The 15,848-nt window shown below is 41.2% G+C and overlaps 1 protein-coding gene across 1 annotated transcript in view; it reads right to left on the bottom strand.

Annotated features, from left to right (window-relative positions):
• The window catches only part of NEK5 (NIMA related kinase 5), a 68,251-nt gene that overhangs the window by 34,747 nt on the left and 17,656 nt on the right, over window positions 1–15,848 (bottom strand). The window contains exons 6-15 of the mRNA XM_077752664.1: window positions 14,922–15,008; window positions 12,635–12,689; window positions 10,482–10,682; window positions 10,321–10,402; window positions 7,937–8,070; window positions 5,349–5,533; window positions 4,395–4,461; window positions 3,248–3,364; window positions 2,166–2,252; window positions 265–357 (exon numbers count right to left, since the gene is read on the bottom strand). Coding sequence (XP_077608790.1) covers window positions 265–357; window positions 2,166–2,252; window positions 3,248–3,364; window positions 4,395–4,461; window positions 5,349–5,533; window positions 7,937–8,070; window positions 10,321–10,402; window positions 10,482–10,682; window positions 12,635–12,689; window positions 14,922–15,008 — 1,108 coding nt within the window. The remainder of the gene's footprint in view (window positions 1–264; window positions 358–2,165; window positions 2,253–3,247; window positions 3,365–4,394; window positions 4,462–5,348; window positions 5,534–7,936; window positions 8,071–10,320; window positions 10,403–10,481; window positions 10,683–12,634; window positions 12,690–14,921; window positions 15,009–15,848) is intronic.

Below are 15,848 nucleotides of genomic sequence, written 5' to 3'. Positions count from 1 at the left end.
TCCCAGGCTAGAGCCACCTCACTAGGAAACACATTACCACCTACTAATAACCATCACCTGTACAGGAGCTTCTTCCTCAGGTGCCTGCTGGTGGATGGGCAGGTCACTTTTCTTCACTAAATAGGTCTTAAGACTTATTTTTGAGTCCTCCTAAAAGTACAAATTACACACAGTCAACAGGAGTGGTTCTCTGTCATCTAAGGTCTNTCCCAGGCTAGAGCCACCTCACTAGGAAACACATTACCACCTACTAATAACCATCACCTGTACAGGAGCTTCTTCCTCAGGTGCCTGCTGGTGGATGGGCAGGTCACTTTTCTTCACTAAATAGGTCTTAAGACTTATTTTTGAGTCCTCCTAAAAGTACAAATTACACACAGTCAACAGGAGTGGTTCTCTGTCAGTTCTAAGGTCTGAGTTGGCGCCGCGGCCAGTTTTGATGGGGATCTAGTAAGGAAACGCTCCCCTCCCACTGCGCAGGCGCCATCAGTGGGTGTGACTGCACAGCGCCCTCTTCCCGGCTCCTTCCCCCTGTGGCCACCTCGGCTTCCCCGTTAACATGTTCCCCACATGCATCTTTCCTGATCTTCCAAGAAAAGTCTGCTCTGTATCTTCCTAGACTCAGGTTTCCCATCACAGACCTGCCTTAAAAACGAGGTGGATGATGACTCAAAACTCCCCACCATTAACCAAGCCTCTGCTCTGGAAAGAACCATTTCCAGCCTTCCCTGCTTCAGACCCCCAGTCCTGGGTGAACCTCTGCGTGGTTCCCGCAGCACGCCCTCCCCCTCAGCTCTGCCTCTCCAAACTCTGCTCCTCTTCTCAGAGCAGGTTAGACCCCACCTCCCATCTTCCATGAAAGCTCTCACCGGGCTCATCCTTACTCCTGTGCACAGAGCGTAACTATACTCAGTCTTACGATCATTGCTCATACATGCCGTAGCTTTCCAACTCTTTTGAGGAGAAGTACACATGTTAGAAAGAGTAGAGGTTTCCAAATCAGGTATTTAGTCTGCCTGGTAATATCGAAGTGACTTTGGATGAGTTACTTAACTTCTCTATTATGGGGAGTAAAATGAGATAAAATGTGTGGAGACTCTGGTTCAGAGCCTGGTACGTGTAATTGAATTGTACCATATGCTCACTTCACTTATATTAATAAATCTATATGCACTCAGGGCTGGGGGAGAGGGAAAAAGAAACCAAGCCCAGCAGTGTGGCCAATTCCACACCTGAGTGTGAGCTGGGGGCCAGCTGTGTCCTCACCGGCCTCAGAACCACAGGCCTCTCACAGGAAGAGCATTCCAGGGCAGTGAGGGTGGTTCAACGGTTAAACATTCGTGTGGTTTTCATGCAACGATGGTCTACAAACACAGCCCAGCTAGCTCATCTGGAGCTCTACCGAAAAAGCCGTGCTCTGAGAGATGGAAGAATGAGTTTCCAAAGTGGCTCCTTTAAGAAATTTTCAAGAATCATCTGGACTGTGCTCAAATGTGGCCTGACACAGACTTTCAAACCTTACCCGTGCATCTGAGGCTATGCCAGCATTGCCAAATTCAGTAAATGCTCATCTTTTGTCCTACCTTACGGGCTTGGCCTTACTTTCTGCTTCTAACCTAGTTCTGGTGTAAAGTAACTACTCAGTCAATAAGTACTGACTGATTCATGAGGAAGACAATGAACAAGTATTTTTAATAATAGCCATTCCTAACGGAGAATCTCAGAGACCCTCACCATCGTGGGTAGTCTCAAGTAAACCATAATAAAAAAAAGCTTCGACTGAATCTGTTGGCTTTCCTATTAGAAGGGTGCATGATAACATTTTATAATTTCTGTGAGAACACTACTTTTGAAACCCTGCTCAATTTAGGTAGGTCTAAATCAGTAGTACCACATCTCCTTCAAGAAACAAATGTATTCGGGGCACCTGGGTGGTCAGTCGGTTGAGCATCCGACTTTGGCTCAGGTCATGATCTCACAGTTCGTGGGTTCAAGCCCCACATCGGGCTCTGTGCCGACAGCTCAGAGCCTGGAGCCTGTCTTCGGCTTCTGTGTCTCCCTCTTTCTCTGCCCCTCCCCTGCTCATGCTGTCTCTCTCTCTCTCTCTCTCAAAAATACATAAAACATTAAAAAAATTTAAAAAAAAAAGAAACAAATGTATTCACCTCCAGTTCACTCCCCATCTTCTTTCTAATTTCCTTCACGTCATTGTGGTACTGTTGGCGTATTTCCTCCAGCTGCTTCAAGTATTCCTGGAAAGCAATCCCCAGTCAAAAAGTTTAAATGTTGGTGAACCATGGAACAAAGTAATCTCTGTACAGCCTACGAATTTAAAGAATGTGTGATAAACAGAAAGAATCAGAAAACCCATTGTTCCTAAACATGATGACCTGCCTACGTCCTGGCTGTGATGCTCCCCTCCCTGTGACTTCGATAGGGTGGCTGGGGGTGCTGTCACCTTGATAGATAACCTTAAATGCACTCAGGACATACCATCACTTTATATATCCCACTTTTATGGATTGAGTTTTATCCCCCTAGAAAAGATATTTTGGAGCCCTAACCTCCAGTACGTCAGAATGTGACCTTATTCGGAGATAGCGTCACTGCAGAGGCAGCTAGTTAAGCTCAGATGTAGCCATCCTGGAGTAGAGCGGACACCCAATCTAACATGATGGGGGTGCTTTTAAGAAGAAAGCCACGTGAAGGCAGAGACACAGAGAGAAAGCCATGTGAACACGGCAGAGAATGGAGTCATGCAGCTATAAGCCAAGAATGTCAAAGACATCTGACAAGCCACCAGAAGTGGGCAGCAGGCAAAGGATTCCCCTCCAGTTTTCAGAGGGACCATGGCCCCGCTGCCACCTTGACTTTAGACTTCCAGCCTCCAGAACTGGGAGACAATCCATGTCTGTTGCTTTAAACTATCCAGTCTGTTGTACTTTGTGAAGGCAGCCCTAGGAAACGAATACAGATTTCAAAAATGTCAATGATGGACGGTTACTTTATCCATCCAAGGTGAAAAGCCTGATGAGCTTCACCACATCGCATTCTCTGAGGAGGTGAGATATGTATCTCCGTATCCCCTCAGACTCCCTGCATGAAGGTTCCCACGAGTGTGTCTATCAGGTACTGTGCAAGAGAGCTCTGTCTCTCAGGTGTACTGGGGACGCTAAAAGTAGTATACAAGTAGCACAAAAGACGATGGCAAGTAGAGTGGGAGCCCTGGAATCAGACTGCGTTCAACCTGTTCCTTCGTTTTGTTTCTCCTGATCTGCAGCTCCTGGAATCTACACTCTTCTCCATTACTTCTTAGCTTTTGTCTCTGGTTGTGATTTGGCTCCACAGAAGATGGACGAAGACCCTATGAATCAAATGAAATAATTTATAAGCATATTTGCATTTTAGAAACATCCTCTTGACCTTTGACCTTTTTCTTTAAACAAGAGGCATATCCTGAATCACACTCACTATTTGGGAGTGAGCGGTAGGATTTTCTTAATTTGAATATGAAATACTTAAAAAGTAAAGACAATTAATAAAATCACTTGTGTTGTTTATCCCAAACAATCGCTATTTTATGCTACCACGTGAGACACCTAGATTCATTTTCTGCACTGGTAAACTATAATTGTGAAATTAAAGTTCTGTAAAAGTTGAGCCATCCCTGGAGCATCAGGTTAGGTAGTGGCACAGAACTAGAGCTTTTGAGTATTTCAAAGTAAGAGTAATAGAAATAGAATGCATATCCGGCTTCCTTCCATCCCAGAACTCTGACGCTAAAGAATAAAGGTTAAACTTTAAAAAGCTAACTTTCATTTCAAATAAAATACAATAGTCACTTTTTAAAAGTGGGTAGTATTCTAGTAAAATAGAATCAAATAACTGTAGCACTGAAAGGGACCTCGAAGCTCATCTACTCCCAAACTGTCATTTATAAAAGGGAAATGAGGCTCAGAGAGGTTGTATAACCTGCCTAAGGTCACACAGCAAGGGATAGAGACAGTAAAGAAACCAGGCCTCCCGGACTCTGATTCAAGCCTATTCCCATTATTCTTCTTAAGCTATTAAGGGGTGCCTGGTTGGCTCAGTCAGTTGAGCATCCAACTCTTGATTTCAGCTCAGATCACGATCCCAGGGTCATGGGATCGAGTCCCACGTAGGGCTCCGTGCTGAGCACGGTGTCTGCTTAAGATTCTCTTTCTCTCTCCCTCTGACCCTGTCCCCTGCTCATACACTCCCTCTCTCTAAAGGAGTTTTATTGTAAAAAAATACAATAAAAAAATTAAAACTGGAGAAGGTGGAGAGTAGTCTTGATCTTCTATGCAGAATGCACTTGGACTTAAGGACCCATCAAGGTCTTGATTGCTTCTGATAATTGGTATTTTACTTACCAGCTGCTTTTCCACTTTCAGCTTATATTGTTGGGCTTCAAATTTCCTCTGAAGGTATTCAGCAGGCCTTAGAAAATAAAAATGTTCAGCTTGAGTAGAAACTTTCACTAGTCTTAGGTACCAATCTGAGAAGTGGATTTTCAATTTAGGAATGTGAGTCACAGTTCACCCATGGCTTGAAGTTTTGAGTTTAAGAAGTGTTTCAAAGTTACAGAGTGTATACTGTGGACTCAGGAAGAAAAGGAAACAAAGAGAACTGTACCAACTGTACAGGAGAGGATACGACAGAAAAATATTCTGATGCCGTAATTTTTCTTCACAAAAGGATCAGTCCCTCCATGGTCCACAATATGTTGGAGGGAAAAAGAAAAATCCATACCAGCGTATTCTCACGCTTTGGGCAGGCATCTGACTGATAGCCTTGAGCCCCTGACTGGACTGCCAGTTGCTTGTCCATTTCTTGTACTATGCCCTGAGCTCCATGACACTATAGCTGTGTGCCATTCCTTTACCTCTAGTCTTCATGCTGGCGCATAAACGAAAGCTCCCAAGAAAATACATGCCGAATTTTCAATATGTCTTTTTAATATGTCTCAAATGATAATCTGATTACAATTCAATTGTTGTTAATATTAACAATTTCCTTGGAAGATAACATGCATACAACTATTTTTATCACTCCCAGATGGTGGAATTTACTAGAAGAAAAAACATTAGAAATTCAGGAGTATGAGTTTCTGCTCATGGTTCAAAGGTTCCATGAAAAAGAAGACAAGCTACATTAGATTCAGGATGAGAAAGGGCAAAAGGAACTATACGAGTCAAGTATTCAAGATGAAGACTTTGGAAGTTCTTCTTATTTGTTTTAGGAAAATTTGAAAGGGCTTCAGAATAAATGTTGATATACCAAGATAGTTTCAGAGGACCAACGCTTAAGTTAGACTCTGACATTACCATTGACCTGGTGATGGACTGTGGCTTTCTTCCTGTTTATAATTCTCCTCTACTCCAGAATCTTTTGAAGGAACACAGTGGTAACCTGGTTCATGAGCTCTCTTCCTCAACACGTCAAGTTGGGCATAATAATAATCGTAATGCCCACAGAGTGCAGCAAATTTGGGCCTTTCTACCATTTTTATCTGAAGGATCAAAAAGAAGAGGAAAGATTTTGAAGACACATAATTAAAATCTATACTAATTGACAGTTTGATAGTGACCATAGTTAAGACAAGGCACTAAAGGTATGTTTTTGTTGTTTTTGCTCTAGTCTAGTTTTCAGAGGAAAATCATCTTAGAATCCCCAAATCCTGGAACTGGAAAATACTTTAGAAGTCTGAGCGCTGTAGCACAGTAGTTTGTCATTTTATTGAGGTGTGAATAGGAATCCTGCACACTTCATGGTTGGTCTACCAAAAATACTTAGCTAGTGAGTATGCCTGGTCAACCCAAGATCTGAAACTAAACTCAGCATTATTATTTTCTATTTTTATAAACTTACTTATAAAAAAAAATTACTTACATCTTGCTGTACTTTATGGGAGAATAAATGGTATTGTGCCACTCACAAATGTGGAGATTCACAACATTTTTAGGTTCTGATAAATTGACTAAATACACAATGTCATCACGACTTGAAGGAAAATGCTGAGTCAGTCAGTCCTTCCTCCCAAGTAAACACAAGGAAAGTCATGTAACAGCTGCAACAGGCTATCATCACCCCAAGCTACACCTCACCGCCCTTCCCAACCAAAACAGAATGATAGAAGGCGAACCAGAAACAAATGTTGGTCTTGGAGTTAAGGAAAGGCCACCGAGCTTAAGACAAGAACCAGGCCAAATTAACACGTGAAAACCGGTCAGGACCCTGCTGCTAAATAGCAAACTAAGGTCAATTTAACATTAATCAGGACAACTCTGCCTACTTAACAGATGATAACAAAAGAGAAAAAGAAGTTCAAACCATTGGGAAGGCCTAGAACTGGTAGCTGGAAATATAAATAACCAAACGAATGGTTTAAGCTGAAATTTCCTCTCTGTGAAGAAGTAACACACTATCTTCTCTGTTCTTTTTAATGCTGTGTGGTTCATATATATGTTAATTGAACCATATGGAATTGTAGATATTGGACCATTTTTAACTTACAAAAAATGGCAGCTTCAAATAGTTTTATTGAAATATTAAAGTAAGTATATAAAATTTGGTTTATTAGTCTAAACATAAATTATATATTTAAAAATCTTTTAAAATGTGACGTATGCTTCTTAGTGTTGCAATTTTACCTATATAGAACCCAAAACAAGGTATTACTAATTACTTTTTGAAAAATGTCTAGAAATAGAGAAAAGTATTGGAAGGAAATTAACAGCTTCTTTAGGGTTTTCTCTAAAATCCCAAATGTCAATGAAAGCACCACAGGTGGAGATCCACTCATTCCACTGCATTAGTAGAAATCTTCAACGGATTAGAAAAATTTGTTCTCCTAACTTAATCCATCCTTGAATCTTGTAGATGTTTTTCCTCTCCTAGGAGTCTGCTACAGAGTATTCTAAATAACATACTTTTAATTTTCTTTTTTAAAGTTTATTTATTTATTTTTGTAGTAATCTCCACACCCAATGTAGGACTTGAAGTCATGACCGCAAGATCAAGAGTCTCATGTTCATCCAACTGAGCCAGCCAGGCGCCCTGACTTTTAAATTTCTTTAATAAAGTTAAACCACAGTCTGTCAAGTGAAGAGCAGTAATTTAACAAATAGTTTCCAAATCTATCTATACAACACCACCACATTTTCTAAAATGTCTATATAGCAAGTAAGCACTTAGTAAACGTATTTCCAAATGGTCCTTTAAAAATACAGTTCTTCAGACTAAAAGACAATAGCCATTTTATCATTTATATACCAGAAGCATTTCACCAGCATCAACTATGAGATTCAATGTTCTGCTGATGTGGGATTCAGATAACTAAGCATAATCTCTAGGGGAAAAAACAAATCATTGATTATATAATAAAACTTTCTCAATTATATATAACATGTTAGAATTAAGAGAATGAAATGCATAATGTTTGGGGCTCCCGGGTGGCTCAGTCAGTTTTGCATCTGACTCTTGATCTCAGGTCAGGTCTTGATCTCAGGGTCATGAGCTCAAGCCCTGCTCTGGGCCCCACTCTAGGCATGGAGCCTACTTTACAACAACAACAAAAAAAGGTGGCATAATGCGGCTCTCCTCCTCACTTGTTCTATATAGAAAAACATTGTTTCTTTCAACAAATTAAAGATTTCTGAGTCATAAAAGGAAAACTAAAACTAGTACATAGAATACTTATGAGAAATCATAGTATTGTTTTTAAAAATATAGTAACTAGAAGTTATCTGATGAAATACCACTTGAATGATCATTACAGAATGATTTTACTAAAAGTACAAAATAAGGAGACTCCAAAGTAATGAGCTTGTACTTCATGAACATGTGCAAGTAGATCTGTAGAACACACCACCTGCGTTATAACAAACGAGAGAAAGGGTCTAGTACAACTTACGGCTATGGGATTCTGGGCTCCAGCTGGTCGTCTCCATTCATTTCTATATAGTATCTCCTTCTCTTTAACTGGCACCGATATCCTTGATCTTGGTAGGCACTTTCCCTGGAATCTCACTTTCTGTATTTTAGAATCTTATTTAACCAAAATAAAACAACTTCAATTTCTTTAAAATGTTCGCACTCGAATATCGATGCTTGTAAGAGTAGAAACATATGGGACATATCACAAAACAGTAAGCTGACTTTAGCCAGAGATATTTAGACCCAGTGGGAGAAGTGCTGATGGAAAACTACCTTGCATTTAAAAAAAAAAAAAAAGTGGGGGCGCCTGGGTGGCTTAGTCGGTTGAGCGTCCGACTTTCACTTAGGTCATGATCTCGCGGTTCATGGGTTCGAGCCCCGCGTCGGGCTCTCTGCTGACTGCCAGCTCAGAGCCTGGAGCCTGTTTCAGTCTGTGACTCCCTCTCTCTCTGACCCTCCCCTGCTCACGCTGTCTCTCTCTCGCCTAGAAATAAATAAAATATTTAAAAAAAAAAAAAGTGCTTATTTACTTATTTTGAGAGAGAGCGACAGAGAAAGGGAGAGAGGATCCTAAGCCTGCTTAGGTGCTGTCAGTGCAGAGCCCGACACGGGGCTCGATCCCACGAACTAACTGTGAGATCATGACCTGAGCCGAGATTAAGAGTTGGATGCTTAACCGAATGAGCCACACAGGCGCCCCATACCATGCATTTTGTTTGAACCAATAAAATTCTATCCAGGGTTCCTTCACATATTTCTAGTAATATATATCACTACTTTTTAAAAACTTAGCGATTCATGCTAACACTTACAGAAACAGTATGCATCAGATATGTCCAAGTAATACTCAGATGTCCAAGTAATTACACGCTGTCATCACAGCATGGGTTACAGGCCACGCCTCTCAGGCCACATTGCTGTTTGCAGCACATGAGCAGGTTTCTAACGTGTCTGTGTTTGTCACCATCAGGCTTTTTCCCTGTTTTCCTTTCTTCCTTGTATTAGAAATGAGGACAGTGCGCTTTCTCTCCCCCTCCACTTACCTACTTTTGAAATGTCAATCTAGGCCCACATAGAACAACACTAGATCAAATTACACATGGCAGAGGGACTCATTTACTCTTCTTCCCTCAACAATCTTCCTCAAGTTCAGCTTCTCTATCCCAGTAGATAGATTTCCCTGTCACGGACTCCTTGGGGAGATGTTCGACTCCTCCTCAAGTCTATGCTGCTCGTATTTCACAACATCAATGGCATTAGTAATTTCATCTTCTTTAACGTCTGTCTCTCTCACACACACACACACACACACGCACACAGAGCACATCATCAGCTGACTCCTGAAACCACCACTAAAATTGTTTTTCTATTGATCATTACTGTAAAGTATCATCTGCTTCCTTCAGGGGTCAAATAATAATGATCACACTGTTACCCAATTATGTCTGAGGTACTAACTTCAGCTCCATGGGGCCTTTGCAAGAGAATTCTGAATCGCCAGTCCACCTTCTCTGTTTTTAAAAAATAAGCTTCGGAGCGCCTGGGTGGCTTAGTCGGTTAAGCGTCCGACTTTTGCTTAGGTCATGATCTCGCGGTTCGTGGGTTCGAGCCCCGCGTCGGGCTCTGTGCTGACTGCCGGCTCAGAGCCTGGAGCCTGTTTCAGTCTGTGACTCCCTCTCTCTCTGACCCTCCCCTGCTCGCTCTCTCTCCCTTAGAAATAAATACAAATATTTAAAAAAATAATAATAAATAAATAAATAATAAAAAATAAGCTTCATCTCATCATCCCAGGTCTGTCTGTGAATCTTCTCTTACTCTCTGTCTCCTTCCTATGCAAAAGTTAGGTTAGGAGTCTTCTTTTTTTTTTTTTTTTACGTTTATTATTTATTTTGAGAGAGTGTGCGCACATACACATGCTGGAGAGGGACAGAGAGAAGGAGAGACAGAATCTCAAGCAGGCTCCACACCATCAGCGCAGAGCCCAATGTGGGGCTCTAACTCACAAACTGAGATCATGACCTGAGCCAAGATCAAGAGTCAGATGCTTAACTGACTGTACTGCCCAAGCACCCCAGGATTCTACCTCTTCAAGGGCCTCTTTATTCGTAAATCCACTGCTTCCTGAGGTTTCCTAACTAAAGAGAAGAGAGGACATGAGTCCCCCAGATCAGGCATGAGCTAGATATACAGGCACAGCAAGATGGTTTTTCTCCTGCTTACACTGCTCATATTTTTTAAACATCCACGTTGGGTGTATTTGGTGGGATTTCCATGCTAATGTTGCCAGCCATATAATATAAGCCACTGTGTGAGACACACGTAAGAAATGTGTTTTGATCACATGATCAAATCCATTCTTACCTTGGATCCCCTTCCCTGAAGGTTGAGAAGCCAATGATCTTGCTTTACGGGTGTTGCTGTGATTGAATTCCTCCTGAGTGACCTAAGATGCAATACATGTGTCACGGACCTGCTCACCAAAATCTCTGTCAAAATCCACACAGAATCACCTCAAAGCTCACCTCAGGGGTCACGTATTTGGCAAGAAGATTCTCTAAAAAGGGTCTTTTCAAAACGGAATTAATAGATGGCCGATCTCGGGGAGATACTTCGAAGAGCTGAGATACCAAGGCCTGCAGGTCACAGGAAAACCTCGGGGATATTGGGGCAAAACGTGCCTGGCAAATCTTCAGAACCAGCTGGTGTAAGCTGTTTGCCTCAAACTAGAAGGACAAGGAAGGATGACACTAAATCAGAGAAGAATTCAGGACTAGCATGTAAAGTAATAACAAGAAACAAAACCATTTCTAGCTGGTGCCGGTTCCAGCACGGGCGGGCACCTGCAGGGACACGCGCTCACACTCGGGGCGGGGCCTTTACCTGTTGCATTCAGATTCCCGCCCCCCCAGAACTGGGGGTGCCGGAAGGGACCACCCTTCCCTCTTCCGGCTGAGGGAGTCCTTGTGAAAGCAGACCCTTTGCCTTTACCCAATCCGGATTTTTAAATAAACAAAGTGGAATTTGAATCTCAAAAAATAAAAACAACCCCACACAAGAAACAATGTTTTAAAGCTTCATTTGGAAACACTATGGTCCGCCGTAAATTGTTTTCATCAACTAATACTTGATGAGTGGATATTACAGGTAGTTACCCTATGTGATGTCATGTTATATAAAACAAGGGGTTTTTTTTTGTTTTAATTTATTCTTATCATCAAACTAATACTTATTCATTCTAAAAAACTAGAAGGTATAGGAAGCTACACACAGGGCAAATACACATAATTTTCCCAGCCAGCGGTATATTTCCTTCTAGTCTTTTTTAAAATGATGTTCACTAGGGCACCTGGCTGGCTCAGTGGGTAGAGCATGAGACTCTTGATCTTGGGGCTGTGAGTTCAAGCCCCACGTTGGGCACAGAGCTTACATTTATAAAAAAAGAAAAAGTAAAATAATGTTAACAGAGTTGAGGTCATAATAACATGAAATTTTACATCTTGTTTTCTAAATTAATATGACATAAACATTTTCCTAAAAATTCTTCATAAGCCAGAAAACCTCCCATTGTGTGAAGCCATTGGTTATTTACACATAACAATAATGCTGAGCGGCCGGGGGGTGGCAGTAAAGATGCGGTTTTGATCAGGCCCTTATTAGCTGTGTGGCCACTGACCATTATAGTCATAATTAATAATAACAATAACAGCCGTGCATTATCAAAAAGTTAATATGTGTATATGTGTATTATGTAAAAGAGTTAACACAGCACCTTTAAGACTGCTCTCCTTAGAAGGGCCAACTGACTGTGTTGGCCCTTGGCTGGCATCTGGGGACTCACAGTTCAGGGGAGTCACCACCACTCTCTAAATGTTCAGAGTGGCTCTCTTCGCCGACACCATTTGTGCAAACAGTATGGTTTGTACTGAACAGCGGCCTTCTCCCTGGCAGTCTGGAAGCTTGCTTTATGCCAGGTACAAGGTGCCTACATGACCAGTCCCGCATAAAACCCTGGGCACTGGGTCTCTAAAGAGCTTCTCTGGTTGATAACATGTCACACGTGCTGTCACAACTGATTGCTGGAGAAATTAGCGTGTCCTGTGTGACTCCATTGGAAGAGGCTCTTGGAAGCTTGTGCCTGGTTTCCTACAGACTTCACCCCATCCACCTTTCCCCTTGGCTGATCATGTATGTTCACACGCAATGTATTTATTTTTATTTTTTTGACAATTAATTTTTAAGTTGATTTATTTTGAGAGAGAGAGAGAGCAAGTGAGCAGGGGAGGGGCAGAGAGAGGGAGAGGGAGAACCCCAAGCAGACTCCTTGCTGCCAGCACAGAGCCCTATGTGGGGCTCAAATCACAAACCGTGAGATCATGACCTGAGCTGAAATCAAGAGTCAGATGCTTAACCAAATGAGCCACCCAGGCGCCCCTCATACAATTTATTTTTAAGGAAAATATGCGATGTATACTATTCTCTAACCTGGATTTTTTACTTTATAAGTTGAATATCTTTCCATGTCAGTATATATAGATCGATCATTCATCTTAATAGCTTGTCCATATAATTTTTAATAATCTAATAACTCCAAATATTAACCTTTTTCCTCTCAAAAGTTAATTTCACTCACATAGTTTCCATAATTCAAGATTAAATTGACAATTAACACACTTACCGGACGCTCGAGTGTGCAAAGCTCATATAAGACACAGCCAAGAGACCAAATATCCCTGGGGAAGATAAGAGTTCACATCCCAAGAAATATCCATAATTTTCAATTAAAGGCTTTATCCTCACAGTGCTTTGGATTTGTGTATCTTTACAGCTTTATAGGTTGACCATTTTTTTAAATTTTTTTTATGTTTATTTATTATTGAGACAGAGAGAAACAGAGCATGAGTGGGGGGTGGGACAGAGAGAGAGAGGGAGACACAGACTCTGAAGCAGGCTCCAGGCTCTGAGCTGTCAGCACAGAGCCTGATGCGGGGCTCGAACCCACAAACTGTGAGATCATGACCTGAGCCAAAGTCAGATGCTTAACTGACTGAGCCACCCAGGCACCCTGAGGTTGACCAGTTTTTTACAAATATGTTCACATAAATTATCTATTCTTATTCCTAAGAGGTAAAATTAAAACAATATGTAGTTTGTCAGAATCCGAGGAAACAAAAGGTATACAAGCTTTGCTACAATCTGAGCGCTCAGTGTTTACTTCAGCTTCATGTCCTCAAAGAAAATGTGTGCGTATATGGGATTTTGAGCAATTTGGAGGAAGGAGGCAGGACTTAAATATGGATTTGTTTTGAGTCAAAGGGTAAAACTGGGTTGATTTAGAAAGGTATATTCTACTCCAGCCTATTGACAGAGCCAAAGTCTATGAAGTGAGGACATGGTATTTGGTACTCCGTAAACTGAACAATGCGCTAACAGTATATGACTAGACACTTGCTCTTTAGTGCTTTGTATTTATATATGATTGGCTTAATAACGAGTTACCTTATGGAACAAAAATCATTAAATCTAAAAAAAAGAAAAGAAAAGAAAAGAAAAGAGAATGAGAAGTGCAAAAGTCAAAACAAGGATCCAGTACAGGGAGTAAAACGGCTCCACTACTTGGCAGTACTTCCTCTGTGTGCAGGAAGAGCAGAGAAAGTCACCCTAAAGCCTTGAGGAAACGAAGGGTGATTACAGAATAGGCAGGAAACCACTTCCAACTGCTTCCTAGCGTTTTTCTAAGACTTTCTAGAAACTCACTGGCTACTTCCCACGACCACACAGAATTTTGTCTTCACCGAGTCATCTGTGGGTCCACATCCTCTCCTGTCCCAGAGCGCCCTCTGTGGCCAGCGTGGTCCGCCAGCGAATGCAGCCTCCGGGCTGGAGGGGACCGTTTACAAGTCTCACAGCACCCTGTGTGTTTTCTGAGCTAAAGCGGGGCTACCCAGCTGGATTTGCTAAGGTCTTCCAGTTATCAAAAGCACCAAATCAGCTTACTTAAATGGTGGTTCAACTTCTTAAAAAGCAGCACAAGGAAACAAAACTGCTGCTGACCCGGGGTTCTTCTCTGGACAGCCTGCCCTCCCACCCAGGCCACACCAGCTGCCTTCCTGCTTAACTTGAGGCCAAACCCCTTCTTGGTATTAGAGGCTATTAAAAAAAAAAAAAAAAAAAGCCCATTTTTCTGGTATGCAGAGAAGTGTTTACAATTCTTTTTTAGAAATCTCTGCCATCTGGGCTTTGCCCTCCACTTATCTCTTGCAAAGTCAAACAGCCAAACATCTCTTGGGGATTTTCCTGAACAAATGGAAAATTAGCTCCCAGAAGGAAATCAGTCTTCCTGATAAGCCAACTAGTTCACCTGGCAACCAGCTTTGATTTTGATTTCTTCCCTTCTCCTTACATAGAAATAAAAACTACCTTTGTTCACCTTTTACTACAGTGTATATATCAATATTACTCCTGAACAGTGGACTCTGGTATCACATTCATAGAACTAGTTGGGTTTTAAAGCTGGAAGATACCTTAACAATTACCTGGCCAACACTGTCTGTTACTGCTAGGGGAGCTGAGGCCCACAGAGGTTAACTGACGTGCTTGAGTTGGTGACAGGGCCTGACCCAGAGCTCTGCCACCAGACCTCACTGCCTTCTATCTGACCCACCCACAATGCTTTCCTGTATCAGGCTAAATAGCTTGAGAAGGTATGAAAATCAAATAGAAAGACAGATATCGCAGTGACTGCAATTTTCAATGTTCTTTTTATCACTTGTATCTTTAAGTGAAGAGAAATATCTTTCTTCTAAATAAATTCAAAAGCTTCAGGGGACACTGAAGTGGTCAGAGACAGTCACTGGGGCCCCCATTTCACACCCAAAGAAAATGAAATTATGTAAATACCATAAGAAAGAGCGACAACCTATCAGCATTCACTGAGACTTTCAAACCAATAGTCGGTAACTCACGTTTTATTGTTGTAGGGTTTATTCTGACAGATCTCTGGGGACAGGTAGGAAGGTGTTCCAATACAAGTTCTAGCAAGCTCCATGGTACTAGCAAATTACATTAAATAATAAAACAACATGGTTTATTATTGGAGTAGGAAAAGGCTTAAGACACAGACACGCAGGAAAAAAAAGTATAAAAATGGATAACACGAATTTGATGAATGCACATATTGAAATAAAGCAGATATATTGCATATTAATAACAAGAGTAATAAAGTTAGTTGATTTTTAAATTTATAACTCATCTCCCCCAAATCAACACATAAAACAAATTTATGGCTCAAAGACTCCAGGAAGAAGTACAATTGTTATATTATAAAACTTTTAGATGTAGAAAGAATTCCCCCTTTCCAATTACCAAAGAAATGCAATCTCATGACTTAAAGTTTGGAAAATATGGAAGTGAAGAAAGAAGAAAAAAATTACCCACAATCTTACTACCCCCAAACAGCTATTATTTAAAATTTGGATATATTTCCTTCTTGTCTTTTTTCCAGGCATATTTTTCATATGGCTGTGATCACAGAGTATTTAAAATTCAGAATTCCATTTTTGCCTTCATATAACAAGGTTTGATCTCACATCATCAAGAAGTCTTCAAAATCATAAATATAAATGGCTACCTAATATTCAGGTACATGCTTGTCCCACAGATTTACCCATTTCTCAATTATTAGGCATTTAAATCATTCCCAGTTTCAAACTATCCCCTTTGAACAAATTCCCAGAAAGAGAATGATTAAAAATCTCTTGTTACTTATTACCACCAAACTGTCTTCCAAAGCAGCTGTACCAATACAGTCCCCAGAGCATGTGTGAATTTGCCTGTTTCACTAAATGCTCACTAGCTTTCTGCCTATTCAGTCACATCTCTTTGATAAGCTT

Source organism: Crocuta crocuta, unplaced genomic scaffold, assembly GCF_008692635.1.
Source record: "Crocuta crocuta isolate KB4526 unplaced genomic scaffold, BGI_CrCroc_1.0 scaffold190, whole genome shotgun sequence".
Classification (NCBI taxonomy): Eukaryota; Metazoa; Chordata; class Mammalia; order Carnivora; family Hyaenidae; genus Crocuta; species Crocuta crocuta.
This window is presented reverse-complemented; position numbering and strand designations above follow the sequence as displayed.